The sequence below is a fragment of the Oncorhynchus masou genome, unplaced genomic scaffold (genome assembly GCF_036934945.1).
Source record: "Oncorhynchus masou masou isolate Uvic2021 unplaced genomic scaffold, UVic_Omas_1.1 unplaced_scaffold_966, whole genome shotgun sequence".
NCBI lineage: Eukaryota > Metazoa > Chordata > Actinopteri > Salmoniformes > Salmonidae > Oncorhynchus > Oncorhynchus masou.
This window is the reverse complement of record NW_027016163.1, coordinates 8,716-25,361: the sequence shown is the minus strand read 5'-3', so window position 1 is coordinate 25,361 and position 16,646 is coordinate 8,716. Positions and strand designations below refer to the sequence as shown.

The window sequence follows — 16,646 nt, the reverse complement described above, 5'->3', positions numbered from 1 at the left end:
CTGGTGTACACCATCAGTTTATAATAGGATACACCTGGTGTACACCATCAGTTTATAATAGGATACACCTGGTGTACACCATCAGTTTATAACAGGATTTACCTGGTGTACACCATCAGTTTATACAGGATACACCTGGTGTCAGTTTATACAGGATACACCTGGTGTCAGTTTATACAGGATACACCTGGTGTCAGTTTATAACAGGATACACCTGGTGTCAGTTTATAACAGGATACACCTGGTGTCAGTTTATACAGGATACACCTGGTGTCAGTTTATACAGGATACACCTGGTGTCATTTTATAACAGGATACACCTGGTGTACACCATCAGTTTATAACAGGATACACCTGGTGTCAGTTTATACAGGATACACCTGGTGTCAGTTTATACAGGATACACCTGGTGTACACCGTCAGTTTGTAACAGGATACACCTGGTGTACACCATCAGTTTATAATAGGATACACCTGGTGTACACCATCAGTTTATAATAGGATACACCTGGTGTCAGTTTATAATAGGATACACCTGGTGTACACCATCAGTTTATAACAGGATACACCTGGTGTCAGTTTATAACAGGATACACCTGGTGTCAGTTTATAACAGGATACACCTGGTGTCAGTTTATACAGGATACACCTGGTGTCAGTTTATAACAGGATACACCTGGTGTACACCGTCAGTTTATAACAGGATACACCTGGTGTCAGTTTATAACAGGATACACCTGGTGTACACCGTCAGTTTATAACAGGATACACCTGGTGTCAGTTTATACAGGATACACCTGGTGTCAGTTTATACAGGATACACCTGGTGTCAGTTTATAACAGGATACACCTGGTGTACACCGTCAGTTTATAACAGGATACACCTGGTGTCAGTTTATAACAGGATACACCTGGTGTACACCGTCAGTTTATAACAGGATACACCTGGTGTACACCGTCAGTTTATAACTGGATACACCTGGTGTCAGTTTATAACTGGATACACCTGGTGTCATTTTATAACAGGATACACCTGGTGTACACCGTCAGTTTATAACAGGATACACCTGGTGTCAGTTTATAACTGGATACACCTGGTGTACACCATCAGTTTGTAACAGGATACACCTGGTGTACACCATCAGTTTGTAACAGGATACACCTGGTGTACACCATCAGTTTATAATAGGATACACCTGGTGTACACCATCAGTTTATAATAGGATACACCTGGTGTACACCATCAGTTTATAACAGGATTTACCTGGTGTACACCATCAGTTTATACAGGATACACCTGGTGTCAGTTTATACAGGATACACCTGGTGTCAGTTTATACAGGATACACCTGGTGTCAGTTTATAACAGGATACACCTGGTGTCAGTTTATAACAGGATACACCTGGTGTCAGTTTATACAGGATACACCTGGTGTCAGTTTATACAGGATACACCTGGTGTCAGTTTATAACAGGATACACCTGGTGTACACCATCAGTTTATAACAGGATACACCTGGTGTCAGTTTATACAGGATACACCTGGTGTCAGTTTATACAGGATACACCTGGTGTACACCGTCAGTTTGTAACAGGATACACCTGGTGTACACCATCAGTTTATAATAGGATACACCTGGTGTACACCATCAGTTTATAATAGGATACACCTGGTGTACACCATCAGTTTATAACAGGATTTACCTGGTGTACACCATCAGTTTATACAGGATACACCTGGTGTCAGTTTATACAGGATACACCTGGTGTCAGTTTATACAGGATACACCTGGTGTCAGTTTATAACAGGATACACCTGGTGTCAGTTTATAACAGGATACACCTGGTGTCAGTTTATAACAGGATACACCTGGTGTACACCGTCAGTTTATAACAGGATACACCTGGTGTCAGTTTATACAGGATACACCTGGTGTCAGTTTATAACAGGATACACCTGGTGTCAGTTTATAACAGGATACACCTGGTGTCAGTTTATAACAGGATACACCTGGTGTCAGTTTATACAGAATACACCTGGTGTACACCGTCAGTTTATAACAGGATACACCTGGTGTACACCGTCAGTTTATAACAGGATACACCTGGTGTACACCATCAGTTTATAACAGGATACACCTGGTGTACACCATCAGTTTATAACAGGATACACCTGGTGTCAGTTTATAACAGGATACACCTGGTGTACACCGTCAGTTTATAACAGGATACACCTGGTGTCAGTTTATAACAGGATACACCTGGTGTCAGTTTATAACTGGATACACCTGGTGTACACCGTCAGTTTATAACAGGATACACCTGGTGTACACCGTCAGTTTATAACAGGATACATCTGGTGTACACCGTCAGTTTATAACTGGATACACCTGGTGTACACCGTCAGTTTATAACTGGATACACCTGGTGTACACCGTCAGTTTATAACTGGATACACCTGGTGTACACCATCAGTTTATAACTGGATACACCTGGTGTACACCGTCAGTTTATAACAGGATACACCTGGTGTACACCGTCAGTTTATAACAGGATACACCTGGTGTCAGTTTATACAGGATACACCTGGTGTCAGTTTATAACAGGATACACCTGGTGTCAGTTTATACAGGATACACCTGGTGTCAGTTTATAACAGGATACACCTGGTGTCAGTTTATACAGGATACACCTGGTGTCAGTTTATACAGGATACACCTGGTGTCAGTTTATAACAGGATACACCTGGTGTACACCGTCAGTTTATAACAGGATACACCTGGTGTCAGTTTATACAGGATACACCTGGTGTCAGTTTATAACAGGATACACCTGGTGTCAGTTTATAACAGGATACACCTGGTGTCAGTTTATACAGGATACACCTGGTGTCAGTTTATACAGGATACACCTGGTGTACACCGTCAGTTTATAACAGGATACACCTGGTGTACACCGTCAGTTTATAACTGGATACACCTGGTGTACACCGTCAGTTTATAACTGGATACACCTGGTGTACACCGTCAGTTTATAACAGGATACACCTGGTGTCAGTTTATAACAGGATACACCTGGTGTCAGTTTATAACTGGATACACCTGGTGTCAGTTTATAACTGGATACACCTGGTGTACACCGTCAGTTTATACAGGATACACCTGGTGTCAGTTTATAACAGGATACACCTGGTGTCAGTTTATAACAGGATACACCTGGTGTACACCGTCAGTTTATAACAGGATACACCTGGTGTACACCATCAGTTTGTAACAGAATACACCTGGTGTACACCATCAGTTTATAATAGGATACACCTGGTGTACACCATCAGTTTGTAACAGAATACACCTGGTGTACACCATCAGTTTATAACAGGATACACCTGGTGTACACCGTCAGTTTATAACTGGATACACCTGGTGTCAGTTTATAACTGGATACACCTGGTGTCAGTTTATAACAGGATACACCTGGTGTACACCGTCAGTTTATAACAGGATACACCTGGTGTCAGTTTATAACTGGATACACCTGGTGTACACCATCAGTTTGTAACAGGATACACCTGGTGTACACCATCAGTTTGTAACAGGATACACCTGGTGTACACCATCAGTTTATAATAGGATACACCTGGTGTACACCATCAGTTTATAATAGGATACACCTGGTGTACACCATCAGTTTATAACAGGATTTACCTGGTGTACACCATCAGTTTATACAGGATACACCTGGTGTCAGTTTATACAGGATACACCTGGTGTCAGTTTATACAGGATACACCTGGTGTCAGTTTATAACAGGATACACCTGGTGTCAGTTTATAACAGGATACACCTGGTGTCAGTTTATACAGGATACACCTGGTGTCAGTTTATACAGGATACACCTGGTGTCATTTTATAACAGGATACACCTGGTGTACACCATCAGTTTATAACAGGATACACCTGGTGTCAGTTTATACAGGATACACCTGGTGTCAGTTTATACAGGATACACCTGGTGTACACCGTCAGTTTGTAACAGGATACACCTGGTGTACACCATCAGTTTATAATAGGATACACCTGGTGTACACCATCAGTTTATAATAGGATACACCTGGTGTACACCATCAGTTTATAACAGGATTTACCTGGTGTACACCATCAGTTTATACAGGATACACCTGGTGTCAGTTTATACAGGATACACCTGGTGTCAGTTTATACAGGATACACCTGGTGTCAGTTTATAACAGGATACACCTGGTGTCAGTTTATAACAGGATACACCTGGTGTCAGTTTATAACAGGATACACCTGGTGTACACCGTCAGTTTATAACAGGATACACCTGGTGTCAGTTTATACAGGATACACCTGGTGTCAGTTTATAACAGGATACACCTGGTGTCAGTTTATAACAGGATACACCTGGTGTCAGTTTATAACAGGATACACCTGGTGTCAGTTTATACAGAATACACCTGGTGTACACCGTCAGTTTATAACAGGATACACCTGGTGTACACCGTCAGTTTATAACAGGATACACCTGGTGTACACCATCAGTTTATAACAGGATACACCTGGTGTACACCATCAGTTTATAACAGGATACACCTGGTGTCAGTTTATAACAGGATACACCTGGTGTACACCGTCAGTTTATAACAGGATACACCTGGTGTCAGTTTATAACAGGATACACCTGGTGTCAGTTTATAACTGGATACACCTGGTGTACACCGTCAGTTTATAACAGGATACACCTGGTGTACACCGTCAGTTTATAACAGGATACATCTGGTGTACACCGTCAGTTTATAACTGGATACACCTGGTGTACACCGTCAGTTTATAACTGGATACACCTGGTGTACACCGTCAGTTTATAACTGGATACACCTGGTGTACACCATCAGTTTATAACTGGATACAGCTGGTGTACACCGTCAGTTTATAACAGGATACACCTGGTGTACACCGTCAGTTTATAACAGGATACACCTGGTGTCAGTTTATAACAGGATACACCTGGTGTCAGTTTATACAGGAAACACCTGGTGTCAGTTTATACAGGATACACCTGGTGTACACCGTCAGTTTATAACAGGATACACCTGGTGTACACCGTCAGTTTATAACAGGATACACCTGGTGTCAGTTTATACAGGATACACCTGGTGTCAGTTTATAACAGGATACACCTGGTGTCAGTTTATACAGGATACACCTGGTGTCAGTTTATAACAGGATACACCTGGTGTCAGTTTATACAGGATACACCTGGTGTCAGTTTATACAGGATACACCTGGTGTCAGTTTATAACAGGATACACCTGGTGTACACCGCGTCAGTTTATAACAGGATACACCTGGTGTCAGTTTATACAGGATACACCTGGTGTCAGTTTATAACAGGATACACCTGGTGTCAGTTTATAACAGGATACACCTGGTGTCAGTTTATACAGGATACACCTGGTGTCAGTTTATACAGGATACACCTGGTGTACACCGTCAGTTTATAACAGGATACACCTGGTGTACACCGTCAGTTTATAACTGGATACACCTGGTGTACACCGTCAGTTTATAACTGGATACACCTGGTGTACACCGTCAGTTTATAACAGGATACACCTGGTGTCAGTTTATAACAGGATACACCTGGTGTCAGTTTATAACTGGATACACCTGGTGTCAGTTTATAACTGGATACACCTGGTGTACACCGTCAGTTTATACAGGATACACCTGGTGTCAGTTTATAACAGGATACACCTGGTGTCAGTTTATAACAGGATACACCTGGTGTACACCGTCAGTTTATAACAGGATACACCTGGTGTACACCATCAGTTTGTAACAGAATACACCTGGTGTACACCATCAGTTTATAATAGGATACACCTGGTGTACACCATCAGTTTATAACAGGATACACCTGGTGTACACCGTCAGTTTATAACAGGATACACCTGGTGTACACCATCAGTTTATAATAGGATACACCTGGTGTACACCGTCAGTTTATAACAGGATACACCTGGTGTACACCGTCAGTTTATAACTGGATACACCTGGTGTCAGTTTATAACAGGATACACCTGGTGTACACCATCAGTTTATAACAGGATACACCTGGTGTACACCATCAGTTTATAACAGGATACACCTGGTGTCAGTTTATAACTGGATACACCTGGTGTCAGTTTATAACAGGATACACCTGGTGTCAGTTTATAACAGGATACACCTGGTGTACACCGTCAGTTTATAATAGGATACACCTGGTGTACACCGTCAGTTTATAATAGGATACACCTGGTGTACACCGTCAGTTTATAACAGGATACACCTGGTGTACACCGTCAGTTTATAATAGGATACACCTGGTGTACACCGTCAGTTTATAACAGGATACACCTGGTGTACACCGTCAGTTTATAACAGGATACACCTGGTGTACACCGTCAGTTTATAACAGGATACACCTGGTGTCAGTTTATAACTGGATACACCTGGTGTCAGTTTATAACTGGATACACCTGGTGTCAGTTTATAACTGGATACACCTGGTGTCAGTTTATAACAGGATACACCTGGTGTACACCATCAGTTTATAATAGGATACACCTGGTGTACACCGTCAGTTTATAATAGGATACACCTGGTGTCAGTTTATAACTGGATACACCTGGTGTCAGTTTATAACAGGATACACCTGGTGTCAGTTTATAACAGGATACACCTGGTGTACACCATCAGTTTATAATAGGATACACCTGGTGTACACCGTCAGTTTATAATAGGATACACCTGGTGTCAGTTTATAACTGGATACACCTGGTGTCAGTTTATAACAGGATACACCTGGTGTCAGTTTATAACTGGATACACCTGGTGTACACCGTCAGTTTATAACAGGATACACCTGGTGTACACCGTCAGTTTATAACAGGATACACCTGGTGTCAGTTTATAACAGGATACACCTGGTGTACACCGTCAGTTTATAACAGGATACACCTGGTGTACACCATCAGTTTATAACAGGATACACCTGGTGTACACCGTCAGTTTATAACAGGATACACCTGGTGTACACCATCAGTTTGTAACAGAATACACCTGGTGTACACCATCAGTTTATAATAGGATACACCTGGTGTACACCATCAGTTTATAACAGGATACACCTGGTGTACACCGTCAGTTTATAACAGGATACACCTGGTGTCAGTTTATAACTGGATACACCTGGTGTACACCGTCAGTTTATAATAGGATACACCTGGTGTCAGTTTATAACTGGATACACCTGGTGTACACCGTCAGTTTATAACAGGATACACCTGGTGTACACCATCAGTTTATAACAGGATACACCTGGTGTACACCATCAGTTTATAACAGGATACACCTGGTGTACACCGTCAGTTTATAACAGGATACACCTGGTGTCAGTTTATAACTGGATACACCTGGTGTCAGTTTATAACAGTATACACCTGGTGTACACCGTCAGTTTATAACAGGATACACCTGGTGTACACCGTCAGTTTATAACTGGATACACCTGGTGTCAGTTTATAACAGGATACACCTGGTGTCAGTTTATAACTGGATACACCTGGTGTCAGTTTATAACAGGATACATCTGGTGTCAGTTTATAACAGGATACACCTGGTGTCAGTTTATAACTGGATACACCTGGTGTACACCGTCAGTTTATAACAGGATACACCTGGTGTACACCGTCAGTTTATAACTGGATACACCTGGTGTCAGTTTATAACAGGATACACCTGGTGTCAGTTTATAACAGGATACACCTGGTGTCAGTTTATACAGGATACACCTGGTGTCAGTTTATAACAGGATACACCTGGTGTACACCGTCAGTTTATAACAGGATACACCTGGTGTACACCGTCAGTTTATACTGGGTTATAGTAGATAGTAGATTATAGATTATAGTCTTATGATTCTAACACATTTCACCCAGTTCTACAGATTCAGGGTGGAATACTTTAGTCACTACTTTAAATATTCAAATTCTTCTATCAATGGAGCTCTCCCTCTCTCTGTGTATTTGTGTTACTGTAACAGTAAACTGTGTGTGTGTGCAGGGATGTGAACCGGTGCCTGATGGAGCTGTGTGTGATGGCGTATGGGTGTGTGACGGCGTGTGCGAGGAGTGTGTGTGGCGTGCTGCCATACCTACCCTACAGTAAACAGTGTAAGATGAGGAAACGGGGATCCATCGTCTGTAAGCTGATCGCCTCTCTGATGTGCAGGGCAGGTGAGACAACACGTTATGTTTCAATCGAATGTGTTGGAGATAGCGGTTCATCTACACTGTGTTAGGTCTGACGTACGTACGTATGTCTCTGTGTGTGTGTGTAGGTCTGACCCATCTCATCACTGTGGATCTTCATCAGAAGGAGATTCAGGGCTTCTTCAACATCCCAGTAGACAACCTGAGAGCTTCTCCCTTCCTACTGCAGTACATACAGGAGGAGGTAGGACTACACTACCCACAACCCCCTCCTGCTACAGTACATACAGGAGGGAGGACTACACTACCCACAACCCCCCAGTACATACAGGAGGAGTTAAGCTGTAGATTCCAGACTCTACTACCCACAACCCCTTGTTGTTTCCCTGTAGATTCCAAACTCCACTACCCATAACTTCTTGTTGTCTCCCTGTAGATTCCAGACTACCATAATGCCGTCATCGTGGCCAAATCACCGTCCTCCGCTAAGAGGTGAGTTACCCTGACACTCATTCCTCTGTCTCTCTGTCTCTGTCTCTCTGTCTCTAAGAGGTGAGTTACCCTGACACTCATTCCTCTGTCTCTCTGTCTCTGTCTCTGTCTCTCTGTCTCTAAGAGGTGAGTTACCCTGACACTCATTCCTCTCTGTCTCTGTCTCTCTGTCTCTCTGTCTCTGTCTCTCTCTCTAAGAGGTGAGTTACCCTGACACTCATTCCTCTGTGTCTCTGTCTCTCTGTCTCTCTCTCTGTCTCTCTGTCTCTAAGAGGTGAGTTACCCTGACACTCATTCCTCTGTCTCTCTGTCTCTCTGTCTCTGTCTCTCTGTCTCTAAGAGGTGAGTTACCTTGACACTCATTCCTCTGTCTCTCTGTCTCTGTCTCTGTCTCTAAGAGGTGAGTTACCTTGACGCTCATTCCTCTGTCTCTCTGTCTCTGTCTCTAAGAGGTGAGTTACCCTGACGCTCATTCCTGTCTCTCTGTCTCTGTTGTCTAGGGCCCAGTCCCTCATTCCTCTGTCTCTGTCTCTCTGTATCTGTCTCTGTCTCTCTGTCTCTCTGTCTCTGTTGTCTAGGGCCCAGTCCCTCATTCCTCTGTCTCTGTTGTCTAGGGCCCAGTCCCTCATTCCTCTGTCTCTGTGTCTGTCTCTCTGTCTCTGTGTCTCTGTTGTCTAGGGCCCAGTCCCTCATTCCTCTGTCTCTCTGTCTCTCTGTCTCTGTTGTCTAGGGCCCAGTCCCTCATTCCTCTGTGTCTGTTGTCTAGGGCCAAGTCCCTCATTCCTCTGTCTCTGTTGTCTAGGGCCCAGTCCCTCATTCCTCTGCCTCTGTTGTCTAGGGCCCAGTCCCTCATTTCTCTGCCTCTGTTGTCTAGGGCCCAGTCCCTCATTCCTCTGTGTCTGTTGTCTAGGGCCCAGTCCCTCATTCCTCTGTCTCTGTTGTCTAGGGCCCAGTCCCTCATTCCTCTGTCTCTGTTGTCTAGGGCCCAGTCCCTCATTCCTCTGTGTCTGTTGTCTAGGGCCCAGTCCCTCATTTCTCTGCCTCTGTTGTCTAGGGCCCAGTCCCTCATTCCTCTGTCTCTGTTGTCTAGGGCCCAGTCCCTCATTCCTCTGTCTCTGTTGTCTAGGGCCCAGTCCCTCATTCCTCTGCCTCTGTTGTCTAGGGCCCAGTCCCTCATTCCTCTGTCTCTGTTGTCTAGGGCCCAGTCCCTCATTCCTCTGTCTCTGTTGTCTAGGGGGCCCAGTCCCTCATTCCTCTGTCTCTGTTGTCTAGGGCCCAGTCCCTCATTCCTCTGCCTCTGTTGTCTAGGGCCCAGTCCCTCATTCCTCTGTCTCTGTGTCTCTGTTGTCTAGGGCCCAGTCCCTCATGTCTCTGTCTCTCTGTCTCTGTTGTCTAGGGCCCAGTCCCTCATTCCTCTGTGTCTGTTGTCTAGGGCCCAGTCCCTCATTCCTCTGTCTCTGTTGTCTAGGGCCCAGTCCCTCGCCGAGAGGTTGCGTGTGTCTATTGCTGTGATCCACGGAGATGCAGAGACGGACCTGCTGGACGGACGGCACTCTCCTCCGACAGTCAGAACCACCGGAGGTCTACCTGAACTACCCTGTAAGAGACACACAGATCCCTGTTAGAGACACACAGATCCCTGTTAGAGACACACAGATCCCTGTTAGAGACACACAGATCCCTGTTAGAGACACACAGATCCCTGTTAGAGACACACAGATCCCTGTTAGAGACACACAGATCCCTGTTAGAGACACACAGATCCCTGTTAGAGACACACAGATCCCTGTTAGAGACACACAGATCCCTGTTAGAGACACACAGATCCCTGTTAGAGACACACAGATCCCTGTTGGAGACACACAGATCCCTGTTAGAGACACACAGATCCCTGTTGGAGACACACAGATCCCTGTTAATCTGACTCTGGGTCAGTAGATAACGGGTCTCATTACCGTCTCTCTCTCTGTCAGTCTGTATCCCTAAGGAGAAGCATCCTATCACAGTCGTAGGAGATGTGGCCGGACGCATCGCCATCATCGTGGTGAGTGGCTGGGGTCAGAGGTCAGGGAGGAGGCTGTGTGACATCGTCAGGGCAGGACGGGGGAGGTGTGTATGTGTGTTAACCTGGTGTGTGTGTGTCAGGATGACATCATCGATGATGCGGTGGGTTTTGTGGCGGCAGCGGAGATGCTGAGGGAGAGGGGGGCGGGGCCTATCATCGCCATGGCAACACACGCCATCCTGTCTGCGGACGCTCCCAGAACCCTCCAGGAGTCAGCCATTAGTCAGGTAAGAGCGGAACGGAGGGGAGGGGAACGGAGGTGAGGGAATGGAGGGGAGGGGAGGGGAACGGAGGTGAGGGGAATGGAGGGGAGGGAACGGAGGGGAGGGAACGGAGGGGAGGGAACGGAGGGGAGGGAACGGAGGGGAGGGAACGGAGGGGAGGGGAACGGAGGGGAGGGAATGGAGGGGAGGGGAACGGAGGGGAGGGGATGGAGGGGAGGGGAACGGAGGTGAGGGAACGGAGGGGAGGAACGGAGGGGAGGGAACGGAGGGGAGGGAACGGAGGGGAGGGGAACGGAGGGGAGGGGAACGGAGGGGAGGGAATGGAGGGGAGGGAATGGAGGGGAGGGGATGGAGGGGGAGGGGAACGGAGGGGAGGGGAACGGAGGAATGGAGGGGAGGAACGGAGGGGAGGGGATGGAGGGAGGGAACGGAGGGAGGGGAACGGGAACGGAGGGGAGGGGAACGGAGGGAATGGAGGGGAGGGAACGGAGGGGAGGGGATGGAGGGGGAGGGAACGGAGGGGAGGGGATGGAGGGGAACGGGAACGGAGGGGAGGGAACGGAGGGGAACGGAGGGGAGGGGAACGGAGGGGAGGGGAACGGAGGGGAGGGGAACGGAGGGGAGGGAACGGAGGGGAGGGGAACGGAGGGGAGGGGATGGAGGGGAGGAACGGAGGGGAGGGGATGGAGGGGAGGGAACGGAGGGGAGGGGAACGGAGGGAATGGAGGGGAGGAGGAACGGAGGGGAGGGGATGGAGGGGAGGGAACGGAGGGGAGGGGATGGAGGGAGGGGAACGGAGGGGAGGGGAACGGAGGGAATGGAGGGGAGGGAACGGAGGGGAGGGGATGGAGGGAGGGAACGGAGGGGAGGGGATGGAGGGGAACGGGAACAGAGGGGAGGAACGGAGGGAATGGAGGGGAGGGAACGGAGGGGAGGGGATGGAGGGGAGGGAACGGAGGGGAACGGAGGGGAGGGGAACGGAGGGAGGGAACGGAGGGGAGGGGAACGGAGGGGAGGGGACGGAGGAGGGAACGGAGGGGAGGGAACGGAGGGAACGGAGGGGAGGGGAACGGAGGGGAGGGGAACGGAGGGAATGGAGGGGAGGGGAACGGAGGGGAACGGAGGGGAGGGGAACGGAGGAATGGAGGGGAGGGAACGGAGGGGAGGGGATGGAGGGAGGGGAACGGAGGGGAACGGAGGGGAGGGGAACGGAGGGGAGGGAACGGAGGGGAACGGAGGGAGGGGAACGGAGGGGAGGGAACGGAGGGGAGGGGAACGGAGGGGAGGGAACGGAGGGGGAGGGGATGGAGGGGAGGGAACGGAGGGGAGGGGATGGAGGGGAGGGACGGGAACGGAGGGGAGGGACGGAGGGGAGGGGACGGAGGGGAGGGAATGGAGGGGAGGGAATGGAGGGAGGTGAGGGGAACGGAGGGAGGGAATGGAGGGGAGGGGAGGGGAACGGAGGGGAGGGAATGGAGGGAGGGAATGGAGTGGAGGGAGGGAATGGAGGGGGAGGGAATGGAGGGAGGGGAACGGAGGGGAGGGAATGGAGGGGAGGGGAACGGAGGGAGGGGAACGGAGGGGAGGGGAACGGAGGGAATGGAGGGGAGGGGAACGGAGGGGAGGGGATGGAGGGGAGGGAACGGAGGGGAGGGGATGGAGGGGCGGGAACGGAGGGGAGGGGAACGGAGGGAATGGAGGGGAGGGAACGGAGGGGAGGGGATGGAGGGGAGGGGAGGGGATGGAGGGGAGCGGGAACGGAGGGGGGGACGGACGGAGGGGAACGGAGGGGGGGGAACGGAGGGGAGGGAACGGAGGGGAGGGGGAACGGAGGGGAGGGGATGGAGAGGGGAGGGAACGGAGGGGAGGGGATGGAGGGGAGGGGAACGGAGGGAGGGGAACGGAGGGAATGGAGGAGGGAACGGAGGGGAGGGGATGGAGGGGAGGGAACGGAGGGGAGGGGATGGAGGGGGGGGGAGGGGATGGAGACGGGAACGGAGGGGAGGGAACGGAGGGGAACGGAGGGGAGGGAACGGAGGGAGGGAACGGAGGGGAGGGGATGGAGGGGAGGGAACGGAGGGGAGGGGGATGGAGGGGAGGGGAACGGAGGGGAGGGGAACGGAGGGAATGGAGGGGAGGGAACGGAGGGGAGGGGATGGAGGGAGGGAACGGAGGGGAGGGGATGGAGGGGAACGGGAACGGAGGGGAGGGGATGGAGGGGAACGGAGGGGAATGGAGGGGAGGGAACGGAGGGGAGGGGATGGAGGGGAGGGAACGGAGGGGAGGGGATGGAGGGGAACGGAGGGAATGGAGGGGAGGGAACGGAGGGGAGGGGAGGGAACGGAGGGGAGGGGATGGAGGGGAACGGGAACGGAGGGGAACGGAGGGGAGGGGAACGGAGGGGAGGGGAACGGAGGGGAGGGGAACGGAGGGGAGGGGGAGGGAACGGAGGGGAGGGGAACGGAGGGAATGGAGGGGAGGGGAACGGAGGGGAACGGAGGGGGAGGGGAACGGAGGGGAACGGAGGGGAGGGGAACGGAGGGGGGAGGGGAACGGAGGGAATGGAGGGGAGGGGAACGGAGGGAGGGGAACGGAGGGGAGGGAACGGAGGGGAGGGGAACGGAGGGAATGGAGGGAGGGGAACGGAGGGGAGGGGAACGGAGGGGGGAGGGGAACGGAGGGAATGGAGGGGAGGGAACGGAGGGGGAGGGGATGGAGGGGGAGGGGATGGAGGGGAGGGGAACGGAGGGGAGGGGAACGGAGGGAATGGAGGGAGGGAACGGAGGGGAACGGAGGGGAGGGGAACGGAGGGGAGGGGAACGGGAGGGAATGGAGGGGAGGGAACGGGGGGAGGGGATGGAGGGAGGGGGAACGGAGGGGAACGGAGGAGGGGAACGGAGGGAGGGGAACGGAGGGGGGGGGAACGGAGGGGAACGGAGGGGAGGGGAACGGAGGGGAGGGAACGGAGGGGAGGGGAACGGGAGGGGGAGGGGAGGGAACGGAGGGGAGGGGATGGAGGGGAGGGGAACGGGAACGGAGGGGAGGGAACGGAGGGGAGGGGAACGGAGGGGAACGGAGGGGAGGGGGAGGGAATGGAGGGGAGGGAATGGAGGGGAGGTGAGGGGAACGGAGGGGAGGGAATGGAGGGGAGGGGAGGGACGGAGGGGAGGGAATGGAGGGGAGGGAATGGAGTGGAGGGGAGGGAATGGAGGGGAGGGAATGGAGGGGAGGGGAACGGAGGGGAGGGAATGGAGGGGAGGGGAACGGAGGGGAGGGGAACGGGAGGGAATGGAGGGGAGGGAATGGAGGGGAGGGGAACGGAGGGGAGGGGAGGTGGTGAGGGGAACGGAGGGGGAGGGAATGGAGGGGGGAACGGAGGGAATGGAGGGGAGGGAATGGAGGGGAGGGAACGGAGGGGAGGGGAACGGAGGGAGGGAACGGGAACGGAGGGGAATGGAGGGGAGGGAATGGAGGGGAGGGAACGGAGGGGAGGGAACGGAGGGGAGGGGAACGGAGGGGGAGGGGAACGAAGGGGGGGAACGGAGGGGAGGGGAACGAAGGGGAGGGACTGGAGGGGAACGGGAATGGAGGGGACGGAATGGAGGGGACGGGAGGGGAATAGAGGGGAGGGGAGGGGAACGGGAACGGAGGGGAGGGAATGGAGGGGAGGGGAACGGAGGGGAGGGGAACGAAGGGGAGGGACTGGAGGGGAACGGGAATGGAGGGGACGGAATGGAGGGGACGGGAGGGAATAGAGGGGAGGGGGGGAACGGAGGGGAGGGGAACGGAGGGGAGGGGAACGTAGGGGAACGGAGGGGAGGGGAACGTAGGGAATGGAGGGGAGGGGAACGGAGGGGATGGGAACGGAGGGGGAGGGAACGGGAACGGAGGGGGAGGGAACGGAGGGAACGGGAACGGAGGGGTGGGAATGGAGGGGAGGGAATGGAGGGGAACGGGAACGGAGGGAACGGGAACGGAGGGAACGGGAACGGAGGGGAGGGAATGGAGGGAACGGGAATGGAGGGGAGGGAACGGAGGGAACGGGAACGGAGGGGGAGGGAATGGAGGGGAACGGGAATGGAGGGGAGGGAACGGAGGGAACGGGAACGGAGGGGGAGGGAACGGGAGGGGAGGGGAGGGAACGGGACGGAGGAGGGGAGGGAATGGGGGGAGGGAATGGAGGGGAGGGGGGGAACGGAGGGAGGGAATGGAGGGGAGGGAATGGAGGGGAACGGGAATGGAGGGGAGGGGAACGGAGGGGAGGGGAACGGAGGGGAACGGAGGGGAGGGAATGGAGGGGAGGGAATGGAGGGGAACGGGAATGGAGGGGGGGGAACGGAGGGGAGGGGAACGGAGGGGAGGGGAATGGAGGGGAGGGAACGGAGGGAACGGAGGGGAGGGGAACGGAGGGAACGGGAACGGAGGGGAACGGAGGGGAGGGGAATGGAGGGGAGGGAACGGGAACGGAGGGGAGGGAATGGAGGGGAGGGGAACGGAGGGGAAGGGAACGGAGGGGAGGGGAACGGAGGGAACGGGAACGGAGGGGAGGGGAACGGAGGGGAGGGTCTGTCTGTCTAGTTGGAGCTTTATTAGTTTTCTCATGATTCTCTTGATTTCTCTCTGCACGTCTGTCTCTATCTCTGCACGTCTGTCTCTCTCTCTGCACGTCTGTCTCTCTCTCTGCCCGTCTGTCTCTCTCTGCCCGTCTGTCTGTCTGTCTCTCTCTCTCTGCCCGTCTGACTGTCTGTCTCTCTCTCTCTGCCCTTCTGTCTGTCTGTCTCTCTCTCTCTGCCCGTCTGTCTCTCTCTCTCTCTGCCCGTCTGTCTGTCTCTCTCTTTCTTTGACTTCTGTCTCTCTCTCTCTGCCCGTCTCTCTGTCTTTCTGCCCTTCTGTCTCTCTCTTCTCTGACGTCTGTCTGTCTCTCTGCCCGTCTGTCTCTCTCTCTCTCTGCCCGCCTGTCTGTCTCTCTGCCCATCTGTCTGTCTCTCTGCCCGTCTGTCTGTCTCTCTGCCCGTCTCTCTTCTCTAGGTGGTGGTAACCAACACGATTCCCCACTCGTCCCAGAAGCTCCAGTGCTGTAAGATAAAGACGGTTGATGTTTCTCTGATCCTGTCTGAAGCTGTACGGAGGATCCACTGTGGAGAGTCGATGTCTTGTCTGTTCCACAACATAGGAGCTGACGACTGACACACACACACAGATGCACGTTTATTTTCTGCCAAAATAAAAATAAATTGCCATTGGTTTGTCGGTATTTGTGCAGCAGATGTTTTAAAATCAAAGTTTATTTGTCACGTTCGCCGAACAGGTGTTGTAGACCTCACAGTGAAATGCTGAATACAACAGGTGTAGTAGACCTCACAGTGAAATGTTGAATACAACAGGTGTAGTAGACCTCACAGTGAAATGCTGAATACAACAGGTGTAGTAGACCTCACAGTGAAATGCTGAATACAACAGGTGTAGTAGACCTTACAGTGAAATGCTGAATACAACAGGTGTAGTAGACCTTACAGTGAAATGCTGAATACAACAGGTGTAGTAGACCTCACAGTGAAATGCTGAATACAACAGGTGTAGACCTCAC

At 51.7% G+C, this 16,646-nt stretch overlaps 1 protein-coding gene across 1 annotated transcript in view; it reads left to right on the top strand.

Moving 5' to 3' along the window:
• LOC135538449 (phosphoribosyl pyrophosphate synthase-associated protein 2-like) overlaps positions 1-16,321 on the top strand; it is a 69,078-nt gene extending 52,757 nt beyond the window's left edge. The window contains exons 5-11 of the mRNA XM_064964350.1: positions 8,130-8,302; positions 8,407-8,522; positions 8,715-8,770; positions 10,239-10,369; positions 10,744-10,814; positions 10,916-11,062; positions 16,088-16,321. Of these exons, the coding sequence (XP_064820422.1) occupies positions 8,130-8,302; positions 8,407-8,522; positions 8,715-8,770; positions 10,239-10,369; positions 10,744-10,814; positions 10,916-11,062; positions 16,088-16,246 (853 nt within the window). The 3' untranslated portion in view covers positions 16,247-16,321. The remainder of the gene's footprint in view (positions 1-8,129; positions 8,303-8,406; positions 8,523-8,714; positions 8,771-10,238; positions 10,370-10,743; positions 10,815-10,915; positions 11,063-16,087) is intronic.
• The last annotated feature ends 325 nt before the right edge of the window (positions 16,322-16,646 follow it).